At 58.4% G+C, this 22,186-nt stretch overlaps 1 protein-coding gene across 1 annotated transcript; it reads left to right on the plus strand.

Annotated features, from left to right (window-relative positions):
* Window positions 1-1,655: 1,655 nt before the first annotated feature.
* KCNK18 (potassium two pore domain channel subfamily K member 18) lies at window positions 1,656-10,311 on the plus strand (the record flags this gene model as incomplete). Its single annotated transcript, XM_084904377.1, has 3 exons — window positions 1,656-1,917; window positions 2,768-2,896; window positions 9,530-10,311. The coding sequence occupies exons 1-3, from the start codon at window positions 1,698-1,700 to the stop codon at window positions 10,309-10,311; spliced, it is 1,131 nt and encodes a 376-aa protein (XP_084760503.1). The 5' UTR covers window positions 1,656-1,697.
* Between the last annotated feature and the right edge of the window lie 11,875 nt (window positions 10,312-22,186).

Here is a 22,186-nt window from a genome sequence, read left to right on the forward strand (position 1 = left end):
GCTCGGCAAACTCATTAGTCAACAGAGCCAAATATCAACAGTACAGCGATGGAAATTTCTTTTGAGAGCCGAAAACCAACTTCTGTGCATGGGCCACGAAGTTTCAATTGCACTGTGTGTGCACGCCTGCACGTGGTATTCTGTGGAAGAGCCACACGCAAGGGGCCGTGAGAGCCGCGGTTTGCTGACCACTGGCCTGGGCAACCTTAGGGTTCAACTTTTTGCCTCTCCTCTCTCATAGATCACTGTCCTTTGTTGCCTGGTGTCCCAATTTTTTTTAATTTTTTAATTTTTTTTTAAAACATTGCTTCACGTAATGTCTTTCTTTCTGGTAAGAAATAACATTCATGTTTCTTCATCTTGGCTGGACTATCTCCTGTCATTGAGTTTATGAATTCTATCTTCTCTTGTGTCCAGTCTTCAGTTAAACCCATCCAGTGAGGTATTTCTTTTTTATATAGATGAATTTTAGAGCAGTTTTAGGATAACTGAGCAGAAAATACAGAGTCCCCATCTCCCTCCTGCCCTAACCATGCATGACCTCCCCCAACATCCTGCCCAGAGCGTGCCCTCGCCTTGGTCAGTCACTCATCAGGAGCTTCCCCAGGTGAGGGCTTGAAGTTGAGGCAAAGCCTGGAAGATGGAGAAGCTGGAGGCTGTCACATGGCCTGCTCCTCACAGCTGCACATAAATCCTTTCATGAAAGGGGGTCTGCCCTAACCGGTTTGGCTCAATGGATAGAGCATCGGCCTGTAGTCTCAAAGGTCCCAGGTTTGATTCCAGTCAGGGGCATGTACCTTGGTTGCGGGCACATCCCCAGTAGGCGGTGTGCAGAAGGCAGCTGATCCATGTTTCTCTCTCATCAATGTTTCTAACTCTTTCTCTCTGTTAAAAAAAAAAAAAAAAAAAAAAAAAATCAATAAAATATATTAAAAAAAAGAAAAGGGGTCTGCAAGTGTGCACATCTTCACAGCTACCATCTGGGTATGCTTTCCTCGTGGCTGAACCCGGGCACAGGCAAGCAAGTCCATGTGCACAAGCACATGTCAAGTGACTGCTTACTTTGCTAACACCCGATTGGCTGGAGTGATTGTGTGGGCAGCCGAACATGAAGGCACCAGGGAGTCTGCTCTGCCCACACAGGGGGCATGAAAGGTGGGCATGCTACAGGGGAGTGAGGAATCTGGACCAATAATTTGACCCACAGAGGAGGAAGGTCCTTTACCAACGCTGGCCACACTAGTCGCTATTAGTACTACGTGCTCACGAGACCAAGGCCCCACAGACAACTCTCAGCGAGGACCACCGCAGGACTGAAAAAAACCAAAAGTCAGATTTGGTCCCAGGAAGTAAAAAAAAATGCAGCTTGGAACATGGGCGAGGCCAAAGCTCAAAGCAACCACCACGCCCTCCTCCCAGGGCCCCTGCCCCCCAGCTCCCGGGCCTGTGGCTAGGCTGCTGGGCCCACGTCTGCCCGGTGGATCAATAGCAATCGGGGGCGCTGGGGGCGAGTTACTCAGACGAACTGGACGTAATGAGTGCCGGTTGCTTCCTGGGAAAAGCACACGCACCATCCACTTAGCTCTGGAGCCTGGCCATTCCCGGGGCACGCCCGTCCCCCCCTCCCCCCCCTTGGCGGGGCCTGGGTGATGCTGCCTCTTCCTCCAGCACCTCCTGTCCTGCGAGCTCCGGGGAGGATGGAGGCTGCTGGGCCGCCCCAGGTCAGGCGGTGCTACCAGCAGGCGCTGGAGAAACTCCTCCCTCGCCTCTGCTTTCTTTGCTCCCTGGTGACCTACGCGCTGCTGGGCGCCCTGCTCTTCTCAGCGGTGGAGGGTGGCCGGGACCTGGGGGCAGGGGACCCGGAGTTCGAGGATTTCTTGGAGAAGCTCTGTGACCTCTTAAGATGCAACAGAACTGGTAGGTGGCTCGCCGGAGCAGGGTGGGCCTTTCTCCGGGGGTGGAGGCAGCCCGGGGGTGGGGCAGGGGAGAAGGAGAAGGCTCCCTGGCTGGAGGCTGGGCCTGGGAACCCTCTGCCCGGAGCCTCCCCATTCCCGGGCAACCTTGGGCAGTGGCTTCCCTCTCCGAGCCTCAGTTTTCTCCTCTGATAACAGGGAGAACAGCGGCCTCTTGGGGTTGCCCTGAAGAATGTAGAAGCACTGAGCACCCAGGAAATGCTCTGGGAAGGCTGCTCCCTTCCCCCTGCCTCAGCCCCAGCCCCACACAGGCCTGCAGGCTCTGGGGCGGGTGGGCTGCTAGAAGTGTGTGCGCCCCTTTGCAAGGTGGAAGACGGAGGCTCGGAAAGCCCAGAAAGCCCTCCAGGGCTGCACAGCACCCCGTGGCTGAGCTGGGGCGTGAGCTGCTCCCTGCAGGAACCCGAGCAGGACCTAACTGCAGAGCCACTAACAAGCAGGGCCCCGAAAGCCCAGTTTTGGTGTTGATGGGGCCTCAGGACTGGGTTGGGGAAGCAGCCAGCATGGCTCAGTGGTTGAGAATCCTCCTATGAGCCAGGAGGCCACATGCCCGGGTTGCAGGCTCGATCCCCGGTGGAGGGGCCTGCAGGAGGCAGCTGATCACTGATTCTCTCTCATCGTTGATGTTTCTCTCTCTCCCTCCTTCTCTGAAATCAATGGGAAAAAAATATTTTTTAAATGACAGGGGTGGGGGAGATGGGGCGCTACTGGTTCCTGGGAAAGACTCCCCTTCGCCTTGGGGGGCCCTGTCTTAAGGGCGGAGCCCTCTCCCTCACTGGGGCCCTCTCTTTCTCCAGGGATGGAAGACAGGAAGCTGGGCCTCCGGCAGCTGCTGTCCAAGGTGAAGCCCCAGTGGTCTAGCAGGTCCGCAGACTGGTCCTTCCTGAGCTCGCTCTTCTTCTGCTGCTCCGTGATCAGCACCGTGGGTAAGCTCCAGGGCAAGGCTGGGCCTGGCGGAAAGGCCTGGGGGAGCGGGTGGGGCAGGGGATGCTGGGACCCTTGGTGAGGATGCTGGGACGTTCAATCCATGTAGCGTGGAGGGCCTACTCCGGGCCAGGCCTACTGCGCACGGGCAGGCCCTGCTCCCACGCAGGGACCCAGCAGGCCCTGCCACGGGCCATAAGGCGCCTTCGTGGGAATTAGAAAAGAGCGCCCTCTCTCAGGGGTGCAGCCCATGCCTGACCGCAGCTCCAGGAACCGGCCAGGGTCAGAGCTGGGTCTAGACTGGGCGTAGCCCCCAGTGAGCAGGGTGTGGGCTGGGATCCAGCCCCTTCTCCCCCCTCAGCTGAGTGCCCTTGTCCCAAACACCATCAACCGGCAGCACCTGCCAGCCCAGACAGGGCAGACCCCGTGGTCAGCACGGGATGTGCTCAGGGCTTTGTGGGAGACCGACTTGGGGCAGTTGCCCCAGCCTTGAGGGAGGTCCAAGAGGCAGGACCAGAAGTTGAGGCTCCGGTGGCGCCTCCCAGTGGAGACACTCAGCACCGGGGCTCCCAGTGAGGGGCGGGGTGGGGAGGTGGGTCTCAGGATCTCCAGCGCCCCCAGCTGGTTTCTTCCGGAACTGGCCTCATTCTCCTGAATGCGGATACTGCCAGGGTGATGAGGGACAATAACAGAGATACTCCTGAGCACTCAGCAGGGCCAGACGTGGTGTCCACGTGCCTCACCTGCGTTACCTTATTTCATTCTCACAGAGACCCCAGGAGGTAGATGCTGCTTCTGTCCCATTGGGCAGTGAGCTGGGGCTCTGACGGGGACATCACGGCCAGGGAGGCAGAGGCAGGGCATAGCTGGCCTTTTCAGGGGACCCGCAGCTCCAGGGAACACTTTGAGGGGACCACCGTTAGAGGGAGCAGTGTCTACAGGGAAGACCCTGGAGGTGAGCAAGGGGGCTGAGAGTTTGGGGTTTATTTGTTGTTTTTTCTCAAGAACTTCAGGGGATTGAGCTAACTGATCTTAACGTCTCTAAGCCTCGGCACTACGTGTTGGACCAGATGGCTCTGCTGTGGGGCTGTCCTGGGCACCGTGGGCTGTTTAGCAGCATCCCTGGCCCACATCCACCCGATGCTCTTACCGCTACCCCTTCCTCCGCTGTACCCACCAGCTTCACCAACCAAAAGTGTCCCCAGGCTTTGCCAAATGTCTTTGGGGGGGGGCAAGACTGCCCCCACCCCATCCCACCCCAACCCCGGTTGAGATCCACTGAACTTATGTAATGGTTACCAAGGTGCAGTCTCTGGACCAGTAAGCAGCCACACGTATCACCCAAGAACGTGTTAGAAGTGAAAGGTAATTCTCCGGCCCATCCTAGGCCTTCGGGGTCAGAAACTATGGTCCTGGGGCCCAGTACAGTGTGTTTAACAAGTTCTCAGGGTGATTCGTTGGCTAAGGGTGAACCTGAGTGGGGGCGGTGAAGGATTGAGAAAAGACAAATGAGAGAATGAAAGCTGGATCTCGGTGGGACACTGTCCCCTCTGATGGAGAGCTAGCACCAGCGCCACGGACTACAAGCCGTCTTTATTTTATAGCCAGATGCCAAGAGGCAAAGTAAGGGCATGGCCAAGATGTTTACAACATTCTCCTGGGTTTCGATCCTACTCAACTACATGCACCTGATCAAGCTTTGTTTACTTGCAGCCTTTATCACTCAGGCACGTGGGGCCACGTGTTCGGACCATAGATTTAAGCTGACAACTACAGCTGTTGGCTATCATTGTGCTAGGAGGGCTCTGCTGGGACAGAGACACTCGTGGCCACGTGCAAGTGTCCAAGTGATAGAGGCTGCAAGTAAACAAAGCTTGATCAGGTGCATGTCATTGAATAGGATCGAAACCCATGAGAATGTTGTAAACATCTTGGCCATGCCTTTACCTTGCCTGGTGGCATCTGCTATAAAATAAAGACACGGCTTGTGGTCTGTGGCGCTGTCGCTAGCTCTCCCCCAGAAAGGCAGTGTCCCACCCAGACCCAGCTTTCTTCTCTTGTCTGTCTTTTCTCAATCCTTCACCGCCCCCTCTCAGTTTCACCCTTAGCCAACGAGTCACCCTGAGAACTTGTTAAACACACTTTGCTGGGACATTGGCAATGACTGGAGTCCCCTCAAAGTCTTCCCTGGAGCTGTGGGTCCTGTAAAAAGGCCAATTGTGCTGGGACTTGCACGTGGCCACGAGAGGACTGTGCCCTTCCCTCAGTCCGAGGCCTGAACCTGTCCACACCCTGGAGCCGCTCTCCACAGATTCGAATGCATGCTCACATGTGGCAGCATCACCCTGATTTCAGGGCTCTGGGCCCCGGCTACATGTTAGAATCACCTGGATATCTTCTACAAGCTCCGTGCCTGGGGCCTGGGCCCTGCCCCACGCCAATCAAGTCAGAATCTCTAGGGACGGGCCGGGGCGTCAGCCTTTTTCAGAGCCCGTGGGTGCTTCTAACGGACTCCAGGCATTAGCTTAGGTGATACGTGTGCTGCTTCCTGGTCCAGAGAATGCATTAGCTTGGTTTAAGTCCCAAGGAAGCGATGCTATCCCCCATGATTTAAGTCAATTAGGACATCGGGCCGTCCAGCAATTACAACTGGAAGAGGATGCTGGGAAAGGTCCTGCACTGCCCGGAATCAATAACGGTGTGTGAGGGCCCTGCCGGCATTACCGCTGCCTGCCCTGGCTCTCTGGGTCACCTGCAATGCACCTGGCCTTGGTGCTGGGAAAAGGACACCTGCCAGGTGTGAGGTCGGCCAACGCCAGTCATCGCCAATTGGGTCAGCCCCCTTGGGTTAGGAAGTTAAGTGAAGGAGCTATTAAATACTCACTGCCTAAGTGGAGGGGACTGATCATAGTGGAATACATAAATGCATTAGAAGAAATGATCTGATTTTCCATTATGCCGCTCAGCATCCGGTAATTGGGACAGTCAATACAGGCCCTTCGTGGGGGCTGGGTGCTCTCTGAGACTTGTTTCTGTGGTGCGTTTTCTATAACATGGCATGCATTCTGGGTTATAACATGTCCCACCCAAGGCAGCCACAGACTTTATACGGTGCGGAAACCCACCTTTGCCAAGGAGAGCAGGTTGGGCGTGTGCGTGCATGCGTGCGTGTGTGTGTGTGTTGGGGGGGTGAGATCTTAGGGAGAGGGGTACACACCCTTGTGGGCTGTTTGACCCAGGCCAGGTCACCTGACTTCCCTGTTCCATGTCCATTAACGGTGGTAACCACGGTGGTTTGGTATTACAAGGAATTTAGACTCCAAAAGGCACTTGACTCTATAAATTCCATAAGAAATTAGCTTTTTTTTTTTTTTTTTCTTTTAAAAAGAAAAAAATCTGACCCTGGGTCTACATACTTGAGGATGGGGAACTTTAACTCCGGACTTTCCTCGGGGTGCCTGAGAACTGGGGGCTTCTGTACAGTCTGGAAAACAGGGGAGAGGCCTGCCCATGGCCCTCATGGCTGCTGTTGACGTTCTTATGGGCTGATGGCTCTGTGGGTCCCATGGCACCCAGGGCCTGGGCTCCTCCGCCCGGTTGGTCGCCATGGCTGGGCCTCTCTGAGCTCCTGCCCCTATAGGAGAGGCTCGGCTCTCTCCCCCCTCCCTCTCCTCCTCCCTGCTCAGGAGTCCCCCCACCCCGTCCTCCATGGCCAGAGTCAACTGCCTCCTTTGCCCTGGCTGCATTGGTTTTAGCACCAGAAGTCCCATGTTCTGGGACACCCCTCAGTCCTCAGCAAACTGGGCAGTTGGCCATTCTATCCACGACCCTCCTCTGTCGCCCGTCCTCCAGCTCCCTTAGACCCCACCCACCACGGTCTCCTCAGTGGTCCTCGGCTTTCCCCGAAGCCTGGATGGGAGGCTGTCCTGAGGCCACTTCTGCAACCCCTGCCCCTCAGGGGAGGGCGAGGCTGCTGGAGTAGAGGCAGTGGGAGCTGTACCCTCCCAGCAAGTTCTGCCACACGGAGCCAACCTGGGGGGAGGTGGAACCAATGCACTGCCCGCTCCTGAGCCCAGGACACACACCTGGCCACGTGCTGCTGGAATGGAGGAGAGCCGAGCTCGAGGCCAAGCTTTCCTCTCAACTAGGAGCCCCTGAGGGTGTAACCTCTGCCTGTTCCTTGTATAGCCTCCAAGTTTGGGCACAAGGGCCTGGCCTACAGCAGGCACTCCATAAATGTGAAATCTAGGCTGGGTGCCTTGGTTTGAGTTGCTCATTCAACAGCCTGCTCTTTTCTTAAATTTTTTTATTGTTGTAAATATTACATATATCCCCTCTTTTCTCCCATTGACCCCCTCCAGCCGGCCCCAGCTCCCAACCCCAGGCCACCATCCTATTGTCTGTGTCCATGGATTATGCATCTATGCATTCAAGGTCTTTGGTTGATCTCTTCCCACCCACCCGCCCTCCCCCGCCTTCCCTCTGAGATTCCCCACTCTGTTCCATGCTCCCGTGTCTCTAGACCCCCTCTGTTCATCAGTTTATTTTGTTAAGTAGACTCCACACAGGAGTAAGGTCATGCAGCAGCCTGCTCTTTTACATCCTGTCCTGGATCCCCATTGGGAACCCCGTACCTGCTGAGCAGGGTATGGAATTCGACGCATACCTGCCTCCTCCACTAAACCAGAAGCTCAGCGGGGTGAGGTTCCATATTTACTCTGCTCACCATGTGCCCGGCGCCTACAGTCCGCACTCCGTGTGCACACACAACAGGAACACACACACACAACAGGAGGACATACACACACAACAGGAAGACACACACGGAGCCAGCCGCCCGGCCATCACACGGAGCCTCTGGACCAGCCAGGGCGGCCTGGGATGCCTGGGACGGGGGCAGACTGCTGGGATCCATCTCAGCCCGGCCCTCCCCCAGGACCTTGGCGCCTGGGCCTCCTGACCATTCCCCCAGGGCAGAGCCTGGGCCTGAGCTTCCCGCCAGGAGCTGCAGCCCCAGAGGAGCTGGGACACAACCAGCCTAGCAATTACCTTCCCATTAATTTACATAATTGGGCCGGGTTTTCTGTATTAATCATCCCCTGTGGCATCAGAAGTTAAACATGGGCATTAAAGACGAAAGCGATCCCTCTGTTTGTTAAGGTCACTGAGCAGAATGTCCATCTACCTGCGCTGTGGGGTTTGACGGCCCCCTCTCCTGACTGCTGTATACATGGGGGTGGGAGTGAGGGTGAGGGAAGGAGGGGGGTTCCCGGAGAGCATGGAGGCCTCAGCCCATTTGCTTGGATGACCTGTTCTCGCTGATTGGAGGGTTCCGCCCCCTTGGTGTCCCTGACCCAGTGGGTACTGAGCCCTGGCAGCGCTGGGGATATGACTGCCAACTTCACTCTTTATCACACGTATACCCTTGGCCACATTGCTTCATGTCTCCCACCTCCGTTTCCCCATCTGTGAACAGTGATAACCATGCCCACCTAGGAAGGTTGGCCTATGCCAGCCCACAGGGAGTGCTCAGTAGGCAGCTATGTTAGCTCCTGAGCCAGTCTTTGCCAGTCTCCCACTCTGTGTCAGGCACTGCCTCCCTGTAGTCCTGCCTGCTAGCCAATAGACAAAGCAGGAATAGTTGTCCTCATCCTATATAATAAAACGCTAATATGCAAACCAGCCGAACGGCGGAATGATGAGTCACTATGATGCACACTGACCTCCAGGGGGCAGGTGCTCACTGCCTCAGGAGCTGCCCAGGGTGCTCAGTGTGCTCCCACAGAGGGAGCTCCGCTCAGCTCTAAGCTGGGCTCAGGGCTGGCGAGCACAGCAGAGGTGGCAGGAGTCTCTCCTGCCTCCACTGTAGATAGGTGGTAAGGAGCTAGGGGTCCCGGACTGCGAAAGGGTGCAGGCTGAGCTGAGGGACCCCTCCCCCCCCAGTGCATGAAATGTCATGCACCGGGCCTCTAGTATACAGATAAGAAACCTCAAAACGTGAGCAGTCAAGTCACTTTCTAACAAATGGCGGAGCTGGGATTCGAACTGAGGCTGGTAAGATTCTAGATGCTGGGCTCCTAACCGCTTCCCCGCCATTTGTGAACATGTCTAGTGCACTAAACCACGGGGGCCCTGAGGGCAGCAATTGCATTGTATTCGTTTTCCAACTCAGTGATCGCCTGTCACCCAGAAACAAACAGACCAGGAGGCCCAGGCATTCCGGGCAGGACAAGGGGCTCCCTAAGAACCCAGTGCCTTCCTAGAGGAGGAAGGGGTGGTGGGTAGGATTGCAAGGCCATCCACGCCCCTCACCTGCCCTCACTCTGTGCTAGGTGAGCTGGTTCGCCTCACACACACGCACACGTGCTTGTTCCCCGCCCAGGACATTTCAGGCCAATCATTCCGACATGACCTTCTCTGTCTCCTAAAGAGAAGCTGGTGTCACCCCTTACTCTCCCCGACCCCCAAATCAGGCCCAACAGCAGACAAGTGGATGAGTGTTTTAAGATTGCATAGTTGCAAACACGTTGTGCCAAAGGTCACGCCGAGGAGGGCAGAAGGCAGAAGGTCTCTTGAACGCCTTCTGGGGTTTGGGGAAGGCCCGGTGACCAGCCCGGCCGTGTCCTCTTTTGCAGGCTACAGCCACGTCTACCCCGTCACCAGGCTCGGCAAGTGCCTGGTCATGCTCTACGCGCTCTTCGGCATCCCCCTGATGGTCCTGGTGCTCACGGACACGGGCGACATCCTGGCAACTGTCCTATCGAGGTCCTACCACCGGTTCCGAGGACTTCTCCCGCTCTGCTCTCCGCTCCCCTCGTGCTGCTCCCGGCTGCCTGGCCGGAGAGGGCCGGCCACCAAGCCCACGGACCCCACCGTCCCCAGGATCATCATCAGCGCTCAAGAGCCCCCGGGCCCCAAGCCCGGCCGGTGTCCCTCGGCCCCCAGCCCCAGCCGGGAGCTGCTGGAGGGGCTCCTGGCGGGGGACACGCCGCACATGCTGCAGCCGCCCCCTCGGGCCGTGCCCAGGAGCAGCTCCTGCCCCGAGCTGGTGTCCGGGGGCCTCTCCTACTCCGTCATCAGCAACCTGGACGAGGTGGGGCAGCAGGTGGAGCGGCTGGACGTGCCCCTGCCCGTCATCGGCGTCCTGGTGCTCGCCTACATCTCCTGCGCGGCCGCCGTCCTGCCCTCCTGGGAGAGGCACCTGGACTTCCAGGACGCCTTCTACTTCTGCTTCGTCACGCTGACCACCATCGGGTTCGGGGACACGGCCTTAGAGCACCCCCACTTCTTCCTGTTCTTCTCCCTCTACATCATCGTCGGGATGGAGATCGTGTGCATCACCTTCAAGCTGGTGCAGAACAGGCTGATCCGCATGTACAAGCAGCTCGTGCTGTTCTTCGCCAAAGGGGAGTGTTAGGACCCGCGATCCCTGGGGGTCGTCTCACGTGCGGGCTGCGGCGTGGCGCGTGTGGGCGGAGCTGGGCTGCTGGCCTCGTCTCTCGGGGCCGGTGTCGTGGCCACGTGGCCTGTCACCGGAGACCGTGGGGCCCTGAGTTTGGCCTCCAGGCCCTGCAGGAAGGCGGGCAAGGCCCTGCGTCTCAGGATGGTAGACAGAAACGATCACCAAGCCCTCATGTCCAACTTATTTCCCTGTCTTTATTTAAAATATATATATATATATATATTTCATTGATTTTTCACAGAGAGGAAGAGAGAGGGATCGAGAGCCAGAAACATCGATGAGAGAGAATCATCGATCAGCTGCCTCCTGCACACCCCCTTCTGGGGATGTGCCCGCAACCAAGGTACATGCCCTTGACCGGAATCGTACCTGGGACCCCCCCTCCCCGCCAGACTGCAGGCCAACACTCTATCCACTGAGCCAAACTGGTTTCGGCTCTGTCTTCATTTTTATGTCTTTTCTATTTTAGAGGATGCTTAGTCACGCTGGGGACAGCGAAATCAGGACGGACGGGGGGAAGTGAGCCCAGGCTGATCGGCTTTGGCTAAGAAGCTAGAGCCGTGGTAGGCAAACGGCGGCTCGCGAGCCACAGGCGGCCCTTTGGCCCCTTGAGTGTGGCTCTTCCACAAAATACCACGGCCTGGGCGAGTCTATGTTGAAGAAGTGGCGTTAGAAGACGTTTACGCTTAAAAAATGTGGCTCTCCAAAGAACTGTCCATCGCTGTGCTGTTGCTATTTGGCTCTGTGGACGAACGAGTTTGCCGACCACTGGGCTAGAGAAAGGGGGCCGGGGTCTGGCCAGGACGGACTACATCACTGCCCACTGCTGCCCGGGTCGCAAGCCTGGCGGGGTCTCGGGCGTTTAGGAGATGCATGTCTGCGGGGGAAGGAGGGAGGAGGGGACAGAAAGGCCTGGGCGTGCCCCGGGGAAGGAGAGGCACCCCTGTCTCCATTTTTAAAAATCTGTCCCCGTTTGTAGAGGAAACCGCCTAACGGAAGTCACCAGTTTTCTTGCAACCTGAGGAAAAGTCACCTCTGTTCTTGCACTTCGTTCTGCGAGCTGAATTAAACCTTCCTGAGTGCTCCCCGTGGGCCCCGGATGCAAGAGCACATCTGAGCAGCCTCTTTTCTTACCTGACAGCAAATGCAGGCGAGGTCAGCCATACCAGCCCGTGTGAAATCCGCCCGTCCGCTGGGTGGCGCTGTCGCCTGTGTTCGCAGGGGCCCGGGGGAGCTCCTGACTGTCAGGGTCTGTGCAGACCAGTGTTCTCGCCCAGCGGGATGCAGTTGGCACCCCCTGAATGAGTTGGCATGTGAAAGTGTTGGCGCTCAGGCAGATGGCTGGGTACACAAGAGGTCTGGCGCTCACCCTGTGCCAACCCATGAATGAGTTGGCACGTGGAGGGGCTGGTCTGTGGGGCAGATGCCCCGGTGCTCCAGCTCCTTTGCCCGAGGACTTTCTCTGGCCCCTATAGCTGAGCATTCACAGGGCAGGCTAGAAGTCCCAAGGAGTCAGGACTCTTGGGAGCAGCCCTCAACCCGTGACTGATGGCACTCAGCTTCCTGCCTCTCCCCTGGGGTAACTCTGAGTCATAGTCAACGCAGTCCCCCTAGTTCTCAGCTGCCTGCAGCCTCCATTGCTCGTGAGGACACCCTGGATTGGCCCTCTTCATCTCCCCGTCTCATCTCCCCACTCCTCTGAGATCACCCCCAAGTAGCACACATGCACACAAGTCCTTGTCTCAGAGTCACCCCTGGGGACCTGGGCCCTGGGCGAGGCTGTGACAAGTCAGGGTATGATGGTGTCTGGCGGCGAGGACCACTCTTCCCTGAGTGGCCACCAGGGGGAGCCGCCAGACCGCACGGACCCCGCGCTCCTGGCCAGCAGCTGGCCTGTCTGCTTTGCAGCACAGCCTCTGCCCCTCTGGGAGCCGGAATCTCCCGCCGCGGTCCTCTCAGAGGGGACACCTCCGACTTATGTCCTCCCTGCGGCCCTAGAGGAGGAGGCTCGTCAGACCTCTGCCGCACTCCTCCCCCGGGACATGGCAGGGAAACAACACCTGGGACCCAAGTCCCCAGAGCAGCTTTCACGAGGGGCGCTTCCTACTCTTGTCCCCTGCCCTTCAAACCGCACGTCCTGCCAAGCTGAGGTCATGTGACCACTGGAGTCCCAGCCACCGCACAGGGTCGCCCCTAACCTGGGTCCCTTCCTTCTCTGTCACACCAGCCCCTCTGGGGGGTAGACGGGCTGGAGCTTGCAAGACACACCTAGAGCCTTCTGCAGAGCACAGAGGCCCTGTCCGCTGGCATGTGCTGGCTGGAGCTCTGGGTGGTGCTGGGGCTTGGACGCTGCTTCTAAAGCTGCCAGGGGACTCCCGCCCGATTGGGCCAGAAGCCCTGTCTCAGGGAGGCCAGGGACAAGCAGGGGTGCCCTCTGCTCCTGGGAGGGCTGTGGGGACAGACCTAGCTGGTGCTGGCCCTTCGGGGCCCTGCTCTGCTGGTGACCCTGCCCCTGGGCCTCTCCAGAGAGGAGAGGACTGGCTTGGGCAGCCCCTGTGGCCTGTTGCCCTCCGGGTTCGGGTGCCCTGCCTGCTGCTTTGATGGGTGGCCAGTGGGGGGACCTGGTCCCCCAGGGCCCTGGCGCCAGTGTGGGCTGCTGAGCGCATTGCTCTGCCTGGGCCTCAGTGGCGACCAGGACTGGCCGTGTGGCTCCGTGTGAGGCCTCTGCCTGGGCAGGTTCCTCTGTCAAACGCACAGAACGATGGCACCTACCTCAGCGCGTCCTGCGGGGCCCAGAAGAGTGCTGCCGCCGCGGCCCAGCTCTGAGCGCGCTCTGCTGTCCTCGCAGTGCCTGGGGCGGGATGAGGGGCGTTCCCGCTCCCCCTGGCACCCTCACCGCCTGGGGTGGGCAGAGGGGGGGGGGCGGTGCGGGAAGGCCTGGACGCCGCAGGGAGCCCCCGCTGATCTGGAGCGTCCCAATCCCGGGCCCAGGGAGCATGTGCAGTCCCCGCCAGGTGGGGCCAGCAGCTGATGGGCAGCGCACCGGGGCTGGAGGTGGGAGCATTCCGTCCCAGCTCCCCCGGTGCCCTGGGGCTCCCTGGCACGCTGTCCCTCACGCTGTCCCTCCCCCCTGCATCGGTCACCTCTCTTGGCTGCCAAAGCAGCCCGTGCCTGATGGGCTCACGCTCTCCCTCTCCCCCCTCCCTCTCCCCCCCCTCTCTCTCCCCCCCCTCTCTCTCTCCAGGGCTCCCACCTGCGGCCCATTGTTTCCTCCGTCTCCACTCCCTCCCGGCGTCTCACCCTCAGGTGGAAATTAACCGGATGCCAGGACTCCCACTGAAGACTGCGTCCCAGCACCTCGGAATGACGTGCCCAAGGCAGCTCTGACCTTGACCCTGGCCAGTCCCCACCCAGGTGCCTTCGCAGCAGCTGCCCAGCCTTCCATTGGCTCAAGCCAGATGCCAGGGAGGCTGCTGACTGCTCTCTCTTCCCCCGCCCGCTCTGACTCCAGACACACCTGTGCGGCTTTCCAGAAGCCCCAGTCTTGCCCCAGCCGGCGTGGCCCTGTGGATACAGCATCGGCGTGTGGACTGAAGGGTCCTGGGTTCAATTCTGATCAAGGGCACATGTCCAGGTTTCGAGCTCGATCCCCAGTAGGGGGCGTGCAGGAGGCAGCCGATCCATGATTCTCTCTGGCATTGATGTTTCTCTCTCTCCCACCCTCCCCCTTCCTCTCTGACATCAATAAAAATATATTAAAAATAAAATAATAAAAAATATTAAAAAAAAAAAGATACCCCTCCCCCCTCCCTGTGTTGAGTGTGCCTCTCAGAGACCCCATTTCTCTGGGGTCAGGTGGAGCTCCCAGGTAGGCCTGGTCGCTCGCTCATTCATTTTAAAAAAATATATTTTATTGATTTTGTACAGAGAGGAAGGGAGAGAGATAGTTAGAAACATCGATGAGAGAGAGTCATCAATCAGCTGCCTCTTGCACACCCCTTACTGGGGATGTGCCTGCAACCAAGGTACATGCCCTTGACCGGAATCGAACCCGGGACCCTTCAGTCCCCAAGCTGACGCTCTATCCATTGAGCCAAACCGGTCCCGGCCATTCATTCATTTATTCGTCCCCAAGCCACGGGTCAGCGGGCCCCGTGCTGTGTGCCAGGCGCCGGAGGGACAGCCCTGGAGGAGACACTTCCAGTGTCCAGGCTCATGGCCGGTGCTCCAGCCTGTTTGCTGGACAAAGGGGCGTCCCGGTGACCCAGACCCCGCTCCCCTGACAGAGAACCGATGAGACAGCTGGGCGACTGGAGCTGGGCCAGGAGGGCCGTCCCTGCATCCAGCTCCCGGGAAGCCAGACACAAGCCACGGCCGGCGTGGACCGTCCAGGGTCGGCAGGCCTGGGCGCCGTTGCCATGGTGACCGAGGTGCACCTGGCTGGAGGGGAACTTTGAAGTGGCCTCGGCTGCAGGGCAACAAAGGGCGCCTCCGTCTCGGATGCAAATCGTGCCTTCCTTTCATCCTCCCCGGCCCTTCCCTGCTCTGCGTCTGTTCCTGCCATTAGATCAGAGAACACATTCAAAACGCGGGCCATTAAGGGGCCTCTCTGTGGGTCACGCACCCCCCCCCCCCTTTCATCTCTTCAAAAAGCAATGACACGTGTACACAACAAGATGGTCAGCGCCACCTGCCTGCCACCCGTCAGCAGACACAGCGGTGGGCACGGTGGGCTTACCGTTGTGGCCCCCGGAAGTTCATGAAGCTGCGGTGAGCCTGTGGCCTGCGTGTCTCTTCCCACGTGAACAGCTGTTGGCCTGCTTTGCCCACCCCTGTGTTTCTGAGGACCTACTGTGTGCAAGGGCCCTGGGGAGTCAGAGGGTACAAGATGGACCAGGCCTCTGGTCTCCCAGCGCCTAGGATCAGGGGTGGTACGTGGTGGAAACCGTGCCTCAGTTTCCACGGTGTACCCCAGGGCTGAAGTAGCCCTGGGGTTCCCGTACCGGGCGTTCTGCGGCCCGGGCAGGTTCCAGTCACTCCCCCCCCTCCCCCCATTTCAACCCGAGTCGGTTTGCTTTGCTCTGTTTTATATATTCTACTTTCCTATACCGTTTTGTTTGAAGGAAAAAAAAACCCGAGAGAGAGAGAGAGAGAGAGAGAGAGAGAGAGAGAGAGAGAGAGAGAGAGAGGGGGGGGAGGGGAGGGAAGAAGGGGAGGAAAGAAGGGGAGGGGAGGGGAGGGGAGGGGAGAGGAGAGGAGAGGAGAGGAGAGGGTAGGAGAGGGGAGAAGAGGAGAGGAGAGGAGAGGGGAGGGGAGGGGAGAGGAGAGGAGAGGAGAGGAGAGGAGAGGAGAGGAGAGGAGGGGAGGAGAGGAGAGGGGAGGGGAGGGGAGAGGAGAGGAGAGGAGAGGAGAGGAGAGGAGAGGAGAGGAGAGGAGGGGAGGAGAGGAGAGGGGAGGAGAGGAGGAGAGGAGAGGGGAGGGGAGGGGAGGGGAGGGGAGGAGAGGAGAGGAGAGGAGAGGGGAGGGGAGGGGAGAGGAGAGGAGAGGAGAGGAGAGGAGAGGAGAGGAGAGGAGAGGAGAGGAGGGGAGGAGAGGAGAGGGGAGGAGAGGAGAGGGGAGGGGAAGGGAGGGGAGGGGAGGGGAGGGGAGGAGAGGAGAGGAGCGGGGAGGGGAGGAGCGGGGAGGAGAGGAGAGCGGAGGAGAGGAGAGGAGAGGAGAGGAGCGGGGAGGGGAGGGGAGGAGCGGGGAGGAGCGGGGAGGGGAGGAGAGGAGCGGGGAGGGGAGAGAACTATTGGCCAGGAATTCCCTAAGGCTTTTCCGGATGGATGCTGTGTGATGTTGACAGGTAAGAAGACCAGATTCTCAGGGCTGTGGGGCCCGGTGGAGACTGCTGCCCAGAAGGCAATTTTAGCATGCTCACCTGCCTGGGCGGTGGCCCCTGCCTGGGTGGTGGCCCCTGCCTGGGTGGTGGCCCCTGCCTGGGTGGTGGCCCCTGCCTGGGTGGTGGCCCCTGCCTGGGTGGTGGCCTCTGCCTGGGTGGTGGCCCCTGCCTGGGTGGTGGCCTCTGCCTGGGCGGTGGCCCCTGCCTGGGTGGTGGCCTCTGCCTTCATTTTAACTAAAGGACGGAGCTTCGCTCAGCCAGTGTTGGAAGGAGGGAGAGCCAGGTCGCTCCTCACCGGTACCCCAGGACATTGCTCCTGAGACATCCGCCCTCCTCAGACTGGATGCTCCAGGCCCCGCGCCCGCCCGCACCTCCCGCTCCGGGGCTCGGTCTGGGTGGTGGTCCTGCATGCTGCGTCCTGCCATTCGGAAGGGACTCAGCCTCTGCTCTCCCCAGAGGAATGCGGTGGCAAAACCGGGGGCTTCACAAATAAGAGCCAGAAAGTCACCTGAGAGCAGCAGCTCAGGCCACCTGTGCGAAATGGGGGGGCCAGGATGTTCCCTGAAGGGACAGCTGGTGTGTGTGTGTGTGTGTGCGTGTGTGTGTCCCCGAGGCCCCAACACCGGCTCTGCGGAGACAACACCGTGCACAAGGCAACAGTCAATAGAAATCCAATTGGACGTAATGACTGGATTTCTCTCCCCGACTCCGAGATGGTGACAGTGATTTCTCAGATGCCTTTTAGTTACAGACAAGTTTCTGAACAAAATAATTAGGTTTGGGTCTTTGCAGCCTGCCCTATCGGACTATCGATTTAGCCGCTAACATCTCCCCCGCCAGATGTCTGGGTGTGCGGTTGGCATAGCAAGTGGAGAAGGACAGCTCGGAGCAGGGTGGGGCCTCCATGGAGCTGCGTCCGAGCCCCTGGCCCCTCCCAGAACTCTCAGTGCTGAGGACCACCTGGGGCACCCAGCGGTCAGCACTCCGTGTCCACATCAGCGGTCCCTGAACTCCAACGTATAGGAAGTGGAGTTCCAGTCCTCGCTGCCCTGACCCCACGCCTGCGTGACAGAGGGCAAGGCTCTGTCCCTCTCAGGGTCAACCCAATGACCTCCAGGGCCCTGGCTAGCACTGATGCTCTCCCCATTGCTGTGCAATAGAAGCATCATGTGGGCGCTGAGGTGAGCCACATAGGAAATTATAAACTTCCTAGCAGCCATGTAAAAAAAAATAGCGTGGCTGGTATGGCTCAGTGGTTGAGCATCAACCTACGAACCAGGAGGTCACAGTTTGATTCTCAGTCAGGGCACATGTCCGGATTGCAGGCTCAATCCCCATTGGGGGTGTGTGCAGGAGGCAGCAGATCAATGCTTCTTTCTCATCATTGATATTTCTCTCTCTCTTTCCCTCTCCCTTCCTCTCTGGAATCAATAAAAATATACTTAAAACATTATTAACGGAATGTTCTGGCTGTTTTCTGTCTGGTTTTAAGAAGCAAGGGCGATGCGGCCCACGAAGGCAGAGGCAGTGGTCAAGGCTGGACCAGGCACGCCCCGCTGGGCCGCCTTGAAGACTAGTTGACCTTATCCAAAGCGCCAGGGCACCGGAGGGTTCTAGATCAGAAGTGGCGGGAGCACAGTGTGTCTCTGACTCTCTCCGGCTGGTGAGGAGGGCGGGCTGTGGGAAGTCGGGGGGCTGTGGGAAGCCGGGGGGCTGTGGGAAGCCAGGGGGCCATTGCAACGGTCCAGGTGAGAGTGGACCATCAGAGCATAAAGCGGATGCAGCACATTCATTAGAGCGGCCCGGCTCCTCCGCAGCCTCCAATTACCGCCAATGTCCTCAGACAGGTTAGTGATTCTATTAGCGTGGCCAACCTGGAGACCTGCGTCTCACAGATAATGCTGCATGAGGCCCGTTATTGCGGTGATTGAATTATTAAGTTAGAGCGTCCATGACGTAATTTCATTGGCCCTCAGCAAGGCATCCTTCAAGCAAATTGACATTTGCATTGCCATCCCTTCTCGAAACCGGTACAGTGGATCTGGTTCCGTTCTGTACGGAAGATGTCCCTCTATGGTAGACAGAACTCGGAGAAGCACGAAAGGGAAGTGCATTTCCCACCCAATGGGAGCTCATTTGAGGGCGGGTATCAAGCGGACACGGGGGTGGGGTGGGGGGGTGGGGTGGTGTAAAAAACTGACTGAGGCAGGGTCTGGCTGAGACCTCCCAGGGTCACTTGAAAAGAAGATGAAGTCTGCTTGTTTTTGGGGTAAATAAGTATCCATTAGGCCAGCCCAGTGGATGGTATTGTTTGATCTTCTCTGTCTGTCTGCTTTTTTGTCTGGTGCCCCATCAGTGGTTGAGAAAGGTGTTAGATTCTCCAATCTGGACCCTGAAATTGTCTTTTCCTTTCTTTTACATATTTTGAAGCTCTATCATTTGGTGCATATACATGATCATTATTATGTCTTCCTCTGGATTGATCACTTTCATCCTTCCGAAAACTTTTTGATATCTCCGTTTAAAGTTTGTTTTTAAATCTATTTTATCTGATACTAATGCACTTGAGCCTTCTAATGCTTCCGGTTTGCATGGCATATTTTCCCCATCCATTTACTTCCAATCCAGCTGTGTCCTTATATTTAAAGAGGATCTCTTGTAGGCAGCATAGAGTTTGGACTATATATATATATATATTTTAAATCCATCCAGACAATTTCTTATAATTGTGGTCTCCATGAATGCTTACTGGATTTCATCTATCCTTTGTTTTTGTTTTCTCCTGGAACCCTCTGACTTTTTCCGCTCATCTGCTCCTCCTTTCTGGCCTTTTGAAGTTATTTGAAGACTTTCTAGAAATTTAATTTTACTTTCCCTGTTAGCGGTTGACCCATTCTTTCTTGTATCATTTTTACGGTGATGGCCCGAGAGAGTACAACAGCCATCCCTAACATTTTTACACTCCAATGTGTAGTTATAATAAGATACCACTTCACACACTATATATATAGAAATCTGGCCACTTTGTAGACCCATCACCAGCCTCACCCTTTCAGGTGGAGTTATTAGAAGTGGCCTGGAACCCTTAACCAGGATGCCCTTGTGGGGAGCTACCCTGAAAGCAGGGGTCTCCCTTGTGGAGACACAGCTCTCTATTCCTCCCTCGCTGCACAGCAGGCCGTGGAAAATGACTGCTGTTGGCAGTTATCAGGAATTGTTTTGACTTGTAGCACAAGGATTGCAGGCATTGCTAGCCTTGACATTTACTTAACCTGGTTAAAGAACAGTCAGTAGAACAAGGAACTTACTGCTTTTGCCTGGATCGCTGGGTGTGCTTAAATACTATACTGTTTGGAATAAACTCGGGACTGCAGACTTCGGTCTCAGTCCTTCCGACCCCACCTTTTCTTGTCTGTCTTTTTTCTCATCCTCACCCCCTCACTCAGGTACTGTTCGCTGCCGGCAGGTTCCGGCACCTCCGTGGCCCAGGGACGTGGGGGCAGGGCCTGCGTCTTTGGGTTCCGAGACTCCGGGCATGCCGGGGCCCTCCACGCATGATCCCCTTCATAGCCGTCTTAGCTCCTGCCCTCTGCTCTGTCCCCTGCGCGCGTTTCCTTCTCCCCTCCCTGAGTGATACGCAAACTGCACACATCCTGGGACACGGAGTCCCCATGTTGTTGACCTACTTCCTTACCCAACCATCTCCCTCCCACGGCGTGTCTGGAAGGAAGCCGGGACGAGGTGGCGGGAGAGCCGCCACCTGGCCCGCTGAGCAGCCTGCAGCCCACCTCAGGCAGACACGAATAAAACACGGCTCCCCTGCTCAGAGGCCAGGCCGGATGGCATTTATCCTCAGTGGCTTTCCAAGAAAACAGCTCCTGTTCCCTCACCTCCCCCCCCCCCCCCAGCCTGCCCCCTAGAAGGGCCTCTGAAGCTGGGGCTAGGTCAGGAGGGCGCTGGTTTCTCTCCTCTTTGGTACCTGCAGGGACCCTTACCCCGTGGCCGTGAGCATCACAGCTCCAACAAGCATTCCTCCTGCCAACCACCCCTCTCTGTTTCCTTTTACTTTTCTTGTTCCGTTCAGCCAGCGGTGGGCAAACTCATTCGTCCACAGAGCCAACTAGCAACAGGACAACGCTTGAAATCTCTTTTGAGAGCCCAATTTTTTTATTATTTTATTTTATTGATTTTTTTACAGAGAGGAAGAGAGAGGGACAGAGAGCTAGAAACATCGATGAGAGAGAATCATCGATCAGCTGCCTCTTGCACACCCCCCCACTGGGGATGTGCCCACAACCAAGGTACATGCCCTTGACCGGAATCGAACCTGGGACCTTTCAGTCTGCAGGCCGACGGAGAGCCCAATTTTTTAAACTTAAACTTCTTCTAACGCCACTTCTTCAACATAGACTCGCCCGGGCCGTGGTATTCTGTGGAAGAGCCACACTCAAGGGGCCAGAGAGCCGCATGTGGCTCTCGAACAGCAGCTTACGGACCCCAGGGCTAAGCTTATGGGGTAATATTGGTTACATCACCCGTATGGCCTCCTGGTGCTCACCACCCCAAGGGCAGTCTCCTCCCCTCACCTGGTGTTGAACCCCCTTTACCCTCTTCCTCCCCCTCTCCCCCCCTGGTAACCATCCCGCTGTCTGAGGTGGGTGTGCGGTGAGTTGTGGTTTGTTGATCTGTCGCTCTCTGTTGCATTTCCCGCTTACAAATGAAATCATCAGGCGCTTGTCCCTTTCCGTCTGCCTTATTCCATCCAGCACAGATACCCGCAGGTCCATCCACACTGTCGCAAAGGGCACCATTTCATCTTACTGAACGACTGAGCGCGGCATCCATGGTGAAAGTGTACCACATCTTCTGGACCCAACCGCCCTGCCTCCCCAGCACCAGCTGGAGCGGAGGCCTCAGGCTCCAGAGGGGGGTGGGGGTGGGGTGGGGCGCCGGGAGGAGGGGGGGGGCGTGCCGAGGGGCTTCCCCAGGACGGTCAGGCTGTGCCCGGCTCCCAGCACCCTGTCCTCCTTCCCTGAGCGGGATGAGGATCGCCCGGGAGCTGCATGACCTTGGGGCCAATTCCAGGGACCGGCCGGTGAGGATCCACAGCAGCTCCAGCCGCTCCCTCCTTGAGGCCAGATGAACCCAAGACTCCACACTCTGGCTCCTGACCCCCGCCCCCCCCCCCCTCCTCCCCCAGGGACCCTGACCCGCCCCCCGGAGCCCCGGGCTCGTCCCCTCGGCGCCCGCCCGGCCCGGGAGCGGAGGACTCGCGGCCACGTGCGGGCGGAGCCCCCCACCCCCGCCCCGCCGGCCGCTCCGTGACGTCACGGCCGGACCCGCTAACCCGGGCGGCGGCGGCGGGGCTCTGAGGGCGGAGACGGCGGCCGGAGGCGCCCGGACGGACGGACGGAGCAGACGGAGCGCACCGCGGCCCGAGACGCGAGGTAACGGCGACCCGCGCCCTGTCCGCGGGGCTCGGGGCTGGGCCGGGCAGCGGGGTCTCCGGGCAGCGGGGTCTCCGGGTCCCGGGAGGAGCGGAGGAGCGGAGGAGCGGAGGGGCGGAGGAGCGCCTGGAGAGGGTGGCGAGGTTAGCGGGCGCCCAGGGGAGGGGGAGCCGCCAAAGCGCCATCCGGGCGGCCAGGGCGCAGGGCGCACCGCGCGCCCCGTCCCCCCGCGGCGCTTCCCGGGGCGCTGGGCAGACGCCCGGCCCCGGGGCGGCGGGGAGCGGGAGCATCGCCCCGAGATCCGGGGGCGCCCCCGACGGCGCCGCGGGGGACGGTCCCCCGAGCACAGGGGTGGCTGAGGACCCGGGGGGGGGGGGGGGTACGCTGGAGACCCGCCCGGGACCCGCCCTTCCTGCAGCCGGGAGGTGTGAGGTGGGAGAGTGCGGGAACCCCTATCCGCCGAGGCCCCTCACCTCTCCCCTGCCCGCAGCCCAGCCCCAGC

Source organism: Pipistrellus hanaki (genome assembly GCF_964339955.1).
Source record: "Pipistrellus hanaki genome assembly, chromosome: 14".
NCBI classification, from domain to species: domain Eukaryota; kingdom Metazoa; phylum Chordata; class Mammalia; order Chiroptera; family Vespertilionidae; genus Pipistrellus; species Pipistrellus hanaki.